The sequence below is a fragment of the Mytilus trossulus genome, chromosome 9 (assembly GCF_036588685.1).
Source record: "Mytilus trossulus isolate FHL-02 chromosome 9, PNRI_Mtr1.1.1.hap1, whole genome shotgun sequence".
Classification (NCBI taxonomy): Eukaryota; Metazoa; Mollusca; class Bivalvia; order Mytilida; family Mytilidae; genus Mytilus; species Mytilus trossulus.
In genome coordinates, this window is record NC_086381.1 from 69861607 (window position 1) to 69871459 (window position 9853).

At 30.2% G+C, this 9853-nt stretch overlaps 1 protein-coding gene across 6 annotated transcripts in view; it reads left to right on the top strand.

Annotated features, from left to right (window-relative positions):
- LOC134683323 (soluble guanylate cyclase 88E-like) overlaps positions 1-9052 on the top strand; it is a 184018-nt gene extending 174966 nt beyond the window's left edge. For all 6 annotated transcript variants that reach the window (XM_063542541.1, XM_063542542.1, XM_063542540.1 and 3 more), the window contains 4 exons: positions 2491-2647; positions 2936-3045; positions 5954-6043; positions 6412-9052. In XM_063542541.1, the coding sequence (XP_063398611.1) occupies positions 2491-2647; positions 2936-3045; positions 5954-6043; positions 6412-6999 (945 nt within the window). In that variant the 3' untranslated portion in view covers positions 7000-9052. The remainder of the gene's footprint in view (positions 1-2490; positions 2648-2935; positions 3046-5953; positions 6044-6411) is intronic.
- The last annotated feature ends 801 nt before the right edge of the window (positions 9053-9853 follow it).

Genomic DNA, 9853 nt, shown 5'->3' on the forward strand with positions numbered 1-9853 from the left:
TTATGCAGAAGTGTTAAAGTTCTCATTTTCTTAGAATGAATCATACTTCTCAAATATTTATTTGCAAATCTATAAGTGCGGTTTGACCTGAAATGATTAAACATATTGGGACCACACTATGGTTTGTGGCACGATAAAAATGTCAAGAATGTCAATGTTCTGTTTGATGTTTTAACGTAAATCACTATATGTTACGGAACTAAATTGGGACATCATATGATTGATTTTCGTGTTTTGTTCATAATACCTGAAAGGGAAACTACCAAGGGTCTTGGCGAAAATATACGAGGTATCTTAATCATAGCTATTTTTACGTCAATGATAAGCAATAAGATGTTCTCCTAATAGTTTCAAATGATCACACAAACCAAAAAGCTATGGGCATGTCGGTAAACATCTACAATTTAATAAACATCCGTGTTTTTTGTTGTATAATCTATACTATAATACTTTATTTGTTGTTTGCACTAAAATGGTAAAAGTCAACAACGCTCTAAATTAAAAATCTGTTTTACGATGGTTTGTTTTGGTTTTTTTTTGTGTCTTTGAATTTTCACAATTAAAATTGTACTCAATTTAAATTTTGAATAAAGCAAATGAAAAAAGTTTAAAGGTATTTGGCCATTAACAATAATATTTGGTCAAATATTACAGGCCCATAGTGTTCTAAGCTGTACATACATGAACGAAGTGATAATAAAAAAAAGAGTGATTAAATTGCAAATAAGATAACTCTCAACAAGAGCCCAAATTACACAGCAATCAACAGCTATAGGACACCGTAACGCCTTCAACAATGAGCAAAGCCAGCCCATACCGCATAGTCAGCTATAAAAGTTCCGGAAATCATAAATATAAAACAATGTGAACGAAAAAATAAACAACTTTATTGATGTACAAAAACAATGACAAAAAAAAGCTCATTTTCAAAATACTGAACTTAGAGGAAAATCGAATTAAAAGTCCATAATCACATTGCAAAATCAAATAAAAATACACATAAAAAACGAACGGACAGGAACTGTCATATTCCTGACTTGGTACAGGCATTTTCAAATGTATAAAATGGTGGATTACGGTTGTGTAATTGCTCTACATAATTTGCATGGTGAAAATCCCATATATCAGATGCATATTTTAATACGGAACCTACCATACTATAAAAAATAAACAGTGTTGAGATGTGGACAAAAAAAGTTTTAAAGAATTAAGAACAGATGATAGCGCTCTCGATCCCTATTCAGATCATCTTTTTCGTGTTTGTAAGACTTTTCAATTATAATGTCAGTAAAGTAAAATACCCAATATAAATAACAATCCACTATCTGCAGTTCTTACAGACCAATCTTACATCTATATAATGTTTTATTCTCTCATATCAATTTCAATTCAGAATCATAGTTCCTGTTTGTCATTTTATCTTTCGTAATAGTGTTTCGTAAGAGGTTCGGCAACATCCAATATCTGACATTTTACGTTTGATTTGTTTTTATTTAGTTGTAAGTCTATGTATAATTATACCTGTAATAAAAAGAGTATTATGAACAAAGGAAACAGTATTATCCCGTTATTTAAAACTCATAAATCGATTGAGAGAAAAAAAATCCAGATTACAATCTAAAAATGAGGGAACCAGGTTTTGTGGCATGCCAAAACACCCGCTTTTAGAGCATTGTTAAATATAACATTAAAATGACAGCATTACATGACAAGACTAAAATAAAAATAAATTGGAGAACATATAGGACAGAAAAAAAACACGAATAATTGCTAACAAAAGGTACCAGGTTTTAAATTTAATACGCCAGGCGTGCGTTTTGTCCACACAAGACTAACCAGTGACGTTCAGATGAAAAAAAGTTCGGAAACCATAACAAATACATAGTTGAAGAGAACAGAGGACCAAAAGTTCTAAAAAGTTGTGCCCAATACGGCTAGTGCCTTTTGCCTGGGATAAGAAAATCCTTATTATTTAGAATAAGTGATAACTTTTCAAACAGTAAATTTTATAAAATTACTATAAAATAGATATACATGATAAAACCGAAGTGGTGACTAACTACAGAAAAAACGAATACATTATATAACAAACTTATAAAAAGTGGTATTTAAACAAGATTAGGAACGGTGCCCTACATAGTATGGTTCAAACATGGGTTCAATTCCCATATGCCAATTCACTTAGTGTCTGACAACAATATGGTTTGTGTAAATGTACATTGATTGATATAAGTGCTTAGTGTTTTTTCATTCATTGACTTACATGAAATTTTATTTCAAAGTTTTCAAATTCTGTCTGTCTTACATTCCAGTCATTTTCAAACCGTAGATACATTTTATTTTCATTGCTTTTACAATAATTTTAATTATTAAAGTATAATTGTGAATCCATATTATCCTAATTCTGAGCATATAATTGGTTAATCCCTGAAACAAACTAACCTTTGTAGAAGTATGATTCAACTATAGTATTTTTCCTACTAATAACAGGTAGAAACAATTGGTGATGCATATATGGTTGTAGCCGGCGCCCCAGAAATATGTCCTGACCATTCAGCTAGGATACTTGATATGGCTCTGGACATGATTAACGCCATCGTAGATCTCAGGGATCCTTCTACTGGCGGATCAATGAAAATAAGAATTGGTAAGATCATTGTTTTGATTATTTAAAAGGATTCTGAAATTATTTATTTTTTCTTGTGGAAGTTATCATTTTAAAAGTTAAGACATTTTAAAGATGTGTTATCCTTCTCATACATTTTACAGATTAAGATAAAAAACCAACAACTTTCAAAATTTTAAAATGTTGAAATGAAAGACTAGTATATTTTTTTCATACGATGTAGTTCAATGCATTTATTCATATATTCAGTACTATCACTTCAACATCAATTATAATTATCTTTATGATTTTCTTATTACTATCGTTCAGGTATCCACACAGGAAATGCCGTTGCTGGTGTTGTGGGTATTAAGATGCCAAGGTACTGTTTATTTGGTGATACCGTCAACACTGCTTCCAGAATGGAAACCAATGGAGAGGTAGGTTAAAAAGTTCAAAATAATGTTACTAGTGATTCAATCATAACTGTTTGAAGAAAAAACACTCTTAAGGGTTTTTACATGCAAGAATTCAAACGCGTGGCTACGTCTATTACGGTCAAGTAACAGTAAATGGGCTATGTCGCAGATTTTGTAAAAGAAGTACATGTAAACTTGGCTCATTGAACTGCAACTGAAAATCGGAAAAAAATTATGCATTTATCTCTTTTACTTTCTTAAATTATTATTGATTGAATTCTTACAAAATAGGTGAATATTTGTATAGAATGCACATTACATCTGCGAAAAAACATCTAAAACTTTGTCTAAAATGGTCTAATCTCTATTCTACTTCATAGATTGTTCTCAAAAACTATATGTTGTTGATACACCAATTTCTGTTTCAATGTTATTTGACGATTTAAAGACAAATTTTAGAATGTGTTCGCTGGTTTATGTGCTTTCTATACAAATGTTCACCCATTTTGAAAGAATTCAATCAGTAATATTTCAACAGATGAATGAGATAAATGCATTATCTGTTCGATGTTAAGTTGACATTCATCCATGCAGAGTTGTAGACCAAATTTTGCTGAAATCTGTGAAATAGCCCATTTACTGTTACTTTACCTTAAAGTAGATCCATTGTTTTAACCGATCAAGTTCTCCTCAACATTCATCAGACATATTTCTACTAAAAAGAATTTTCAAATAATCGTAACGTCATTCTATTATTAGCAGTACTTGAAAGGACTGCTTGTTTAGTTCAATATCATTTTATTGACTTATAGTTGTTGATTTTATGTCATTTGGTCTCTTGTGAAGAGTTGTTTTATTGGCAATCATACCATATCTTTTTTTGTATATTAAATGATAGTTTGCATCAACAGTCATATGTCGCGAATCCCTTTCATGCAGTTAGTTATTTATATCCCTTTCTGTTCGCTTTCGTCGTCATGGACAAACAAAGTCTTTCTCTTAAACTGCAGGGTCCCAGGATTCCAAAAAAGGTTAAAAAATATTGATCCACATAAACAATACATAGACAATAATAGTGCATTGACTTGACATATCAACGATATAAGGATGAGACTAAGAAACGGGGAAATGCGAGGCTGTGCCGAGCTATTTCCCCGTTTCGGGCCGAATCTTTATATCGTTGATATGTCACGTCAATGCACTTTTATTGTCTTTATATTGCAATCTAAAAAAACATTTTCAATTGTTGTTTAATGAGTTAAGGTTAATAATGTGTTTTAAATATTGGGGAAAAATATCCTCTCAAAAGGCCTCATATCATGCTCGCGGAGAAATATTCAACACAATGAAATGTACATTTAACTGTTGAAACACACACTCGATGTTGAATGAAATTGTTTGAGTATGGATTAAAATATCAACCATAAGCATAAAACATAATGAATTATAGGTAGCAAACAAAAAATATTAACAAATGAAATATGCATGTTTTTCCAATAATTGCAAAAGAACCAAGGTTGAATCGTTCCACGCATTAGCATTAGAAACAAGAACAGGTTGAAGAGGTCGTATGCATAATTAAATGTTATTCCGGCCACTTCTATTTAAATATTCATGTGGAAAAGTGATATCGGGTCAGTGACTGTATATGACATAGAAATATACAGTAAACGCATTTTGACTGCTTAAATAGAACGAGTGCAGTATAAATGTTTATATTTTCCTTTTCCTTCAATCAATCTCATTGTTTTTTATTTATTTTTTAATATATTGCTACAAGGAATTCGCTTTAGAATAATGGCAACCAATTATCAAGATGTTCTAATATCAATTCACTGAGTCTGATAATAAAATAAACGAATTAAAACCCATTGTTCAGATAACACTTGTCTTTTTATCACACATATCCATTATTAAACTAGAAATGAATCTTTATTATACATAGAGATATACAAATGGTTTACTTTTTTTAAATTGTTATTTGGAAGGAGAGTTGTCTCATTGGCACTCACACCACATCTTCCTATATCTATCTAAAGATATTTTTAATTATAAAAAAGACCTTCGTTCATAAAAAAAAAAAATGGTGTCAGAAAACAAATTATCTTGCTCAGATTCCGAAAATATTTAGTTTGTAGTTCTTTTCTTTGAAATACGGGACATGATTAACAGTTTTCAGTTTAAAAGTTAAAAAAAAACATGTTTGTTTGTGATAATTCATCGCTTTGGTATTTTCACATGAGGTATTTAAGACAAGAAAATACTTGCATTATATAGTTTTAACGTGTGTAATATAAGGAATATTTTTGCAAAAATCTTATAATCGTCTTTTTCATAATTATATTCTGCTTTTGGTCAACTGAAATAGTGATCAGGATGTTTGAATCAGTATTTTCTTAAGCAAATGCTGCCACAATTTTATATATATAGATCTAACATTGTTGGGTTGATGTTTAGACGAGTTGTATATATATATGTATATATATCTCAGTTGAAAATCATAAATAAAAACGTTTGGAGTCAATGCTTGTCAAAATATTTGTTCACAGATGACCAAAGTTCTGTCAAACTAGCCCACATTTCCTTCATTATACGGTATTATGAAATACAACTAATCAACTACAGTGTTATGTGTTATGAGCAGTATGTACATAAAAAAAAACTAATAAAAACAGAACAGAATAATCTCCGTATAATAATGAAATATGTGTTCTTCAATACTTAGTATCTATGTGATTTTTAAAACATCGACAAACTATACTGTTGTTGTCTTGCGATTGTTCTTTTTTATGGTGTTAATATTATGATATAATTTTAATTCTGGTTTTATTTTATTTATTTTGTTATGTTCAGAAATTTTTAGTATTGTATACCTAGTTGATTATGTCCTCGATTATTTATAAAAAGGTAATATATTTTTATTTTGCAGAGTATGAAAATACACGTCGGAGAAACAACATATCGATTCGTGCAGGATGACGACTATATACTTCACGAACGAGGAACAATTGATGTGAAGGTAAAACATTTCAATATTAGATTCTCATGAAATTCTTTTGTAACAATAATATGCTTTGGACGTTAAAAAGTGTTTTGAAGGGTTACAATCCACGTTCAGCCGTATATAACTAAGAACGCCGCAATTTTAAAATACGATTTTTGGGACAATTTAGTCTCAAAATATAAACAAGAAAGTAACATTTTTGAACCTATAATTTGTTTTTGTCAATATTGAAACCAATTCAGAAGAAAAGGAAAAGTATTAATACGTCTAGTTTGTATTTGCCTTCCACAGTATACATACGACGTCACATTATTGTTAAGATGCTTAGGACGATGCAAAAGCTTCGTTTACTTTCTCATTACAATATACCTTATTAATTTCAGGGTAAAGGAACAATGAAAACATACTGGTTGTTGGGCAAAGGTTCTAAAGTTAATAAAAATATACTTGGACAAAGATCAACAACTCCAGATGACAATATATCTATGTGTCCTATGGCTTCAATTGTCATGGAAGAAATGTCTCGAAGGTCATCTTCACCTGATGTTAACTTTTCAAGGTCTCTTGACATGTGTGCAATGTACTCTCCTGTATCATTTGATGATATTCATCGAAATAAAATTCCAATTACCTTTCGCAAAGAAATGCAATTAAAACGAAATAGCAATGAAAGCTCCCCGATTAAACTAGCCAGAAACGAACAAACGTGTAAGACTAATGGTCTGAATATTCATGCAAACAGTCCAGAGAAAATTCGGACAGACCTAACAAAACTCAACAATGTGAATGAAAACAATTTGAATGGTGTGCTCAAGAATGGATTCGTGACAGAAAAGGTTAACACCAATTTTTCTACACCAGAAGTGAAGAAAGAATCGAATATAACAGTTGAAAATCACCTGAAGAAAAACAATAATAAGGAAAAGTTAGACACTAAAAGCTACCAAAGCAGTACATGCAGTATAGTATAAAAATAAGCATCCTCATTTGGTGACGAATTGTTATCTTATGGTTGGTAACATGATGTAATGGGACTGACACTATAACAATTGGTGACAATCCTGGATTAATACTGTTAAACTCGGGGACTTTTTTCTATATATATATTTAATAGTATATGTTGTAAGATGTTTAATTGGAAACGCCTAAAAGGCGTGAAATTGATGCAAACAGCAGTTAGGTAAAATGTTGTAAAATGCATGCAACCGTTTTTGTCTAAAATATTTTTCAGTTTTAAAAACCATACACAATGATAAAATTGAGAAAGGAAATGTGTCAAAGCGACAACAACCCGAGCATAGAGCAGACAACAGCCGATCCTGCTTTCAACGATTACATGATTTTAACAGCAGGTGTAATAACTATCAATGAGAGTATCATGTCTTGACATAGCTTGGATTTCTAGTCATGAATTTGGTTATACTAAATGTCCTTTGGGGAATTTGAATATTTTTGTCTTGAGCATCACTAAATAAACACCAGAGACAATAACAATAACGGGACCAATTTATCTGCACTAGATGCGAAGGTGTCTTAATGTGCACCTGATGCAGTAACCTTGTACCATAAACAGACCTTACATCCTGATTTTTCATTGCTTATGCCCTTTGAAAATGACATATGACATCAGTGTTATATTACAGTATAAGGATGCTGTCTACATGAGAGCGTTTGGTCATTATAATCAAATCTTTGACAGGTTTTTGTTTTAATTTGTTAAATTGAAGTTACATTTTTACAGTTATCGTTTAGTTTTAAAGTGCAATGCAAACTTTGATAATTTTACAAATGGTTTAAGAAAATACTGCATTGATTCTTTTTAAATCAAAATTTAGTTAAATCAGAGAGCGTGAGCAGCCTGAAAAGATTTTCAAAAAGTAGTTAAAATCCCCTGAGGTTTGATTGGGGTTAACAATTTTATAGTTATTGATGTTAAAATCCCCTGAGGTTTGATTGAGTTTAACAATTTTATAGTTATTGATGTTAAAATCCCATGAGGTTTGATTGGGGGTAACAATTTTATAGTTATTGATGTTATTTTTATTTTATTACTTTACATCAGACATGTGTATTGTTCAAGAATGAAACAATATGTTACGTTAAGAAAACGTGTTATGTGTGTACAGTACATATTTTACTTTTATACAAAAACTAAACTTCTAATTTGTTTTTTTACGTTTTTTCTCTTCTACATATATATGATCTAGTCACCATTGTGTGTTTTTGTTTGCTAAATCACTATGATTTTGTTCTCGATTTTATACCAAGCATCTTTCAATTTTGTATGATATTGAAAACTATTATTTGCAATTCTGTATTATATTTCAGCATTTTTCTAATTTGAATAGACTTATTGAACCTTGAAAGTCAGAAACTATTTATATTGAGGGTGTCAAATGATATATAGACGTCTTAACGTGTAACAAGCAAGTTATATGTTGTAAACATAAATGAATTATATACAACAAAAAAGAACATTAGAATCTAAATTTCGTATAACCCAGTTGACCTTGTTGGAAGGGTGCTATACAAAGTGCAGTAGGAGTGGCCAGAATTTATTACAGATTCAAATGCTGCAGAAAAGACATAGTTTTGCTATAACAAATTTGAAGATGATTTGTATGCCTCTATAAGCCTATTTTATATTTCTAAATATTGTTATCTTCATTTTTATTTTTTCAACGTGATAAAAACTGTTGTTGCCCGAACAATGTAAGCAATTTATTTGTTCTACTGGTATTTGGATGTATAAACACAAAAGCAAAAATGGTCGTTGTGTGACTATTTGGTTTATGTATATTTTTACTATCAATCATGGAAGAATTCTTAATTTTGAATGCAAACAATTATAATGTATGTATTACAACCATGATTAACACGTCTGTAAGGTTTGTTCTTTTTTTAAACTTGTGAATTGTATTTAATAATGTTTAATTCGAAAATAATTAATTTGCTTATGATAGCCTGACTGCTTAATTAGTTCAAGTATATTTTGTACAATATGTCTGAAATTTATATAGAACGTGGGGGGGGGGGGGGGGGGGGTGGGGGGTGGAGTTAGGGACTCTTTCTGTCAAAACACGGGTACAAATCTATGGGTATTCATTTTTTTCAAGTTTTGTTTATCATTCGTTGAATCGTTGTCAGTTATAGAATCCATGTGCAAAAAAAAAAGAAAAATTGAGAAAAGTCTTGTTCTTAGATGATACTAAAACAGCATTTTAATCATAAAGCAACATACAAAAACAATGTCTAATATCTGTCATGTTGTAACAGTGTTTTATAATACATAATTTTTCATTAACAATAATAATACGATCTATCGTGTTTTTTTCGAACTTGTTGGAATTTGTTTCTACATTTCAGACGAGAAAAAATCCAAAAAAATCATTATGTAATTAAGTGAAACTAGATATCTAAGTAAAGTTATATAATTCATAAAACAAAATTTATAAAGTATGAGAAATACTAAAAAAAACCAATACAATACGTCACTATTCAACTTAGATGCACGATGTCAACAATCGCCATGTGCCGATTAAAGACATATAAATTAAATATATATTCCAATGTTGTAGACTTTTTTTCGTTTCAATCATATTCTTTTTTTATAGGAAGAATTTTTTTTAAGTACGTATAAGTTTGTTGCCGTCCATTTATATTGTACATAATAAAATACTATAAGAAAAATTTCTTCTGTGTTTAATATTGTGTTTGGAGCAAAATAAAAATGGCGTTGAAAGAGGCGCTCAGGAGATTTTGTAACACATAATTAACAAAAAAAAAAGATAACAATGTTATATACTACTAAATAGATGAATAGAT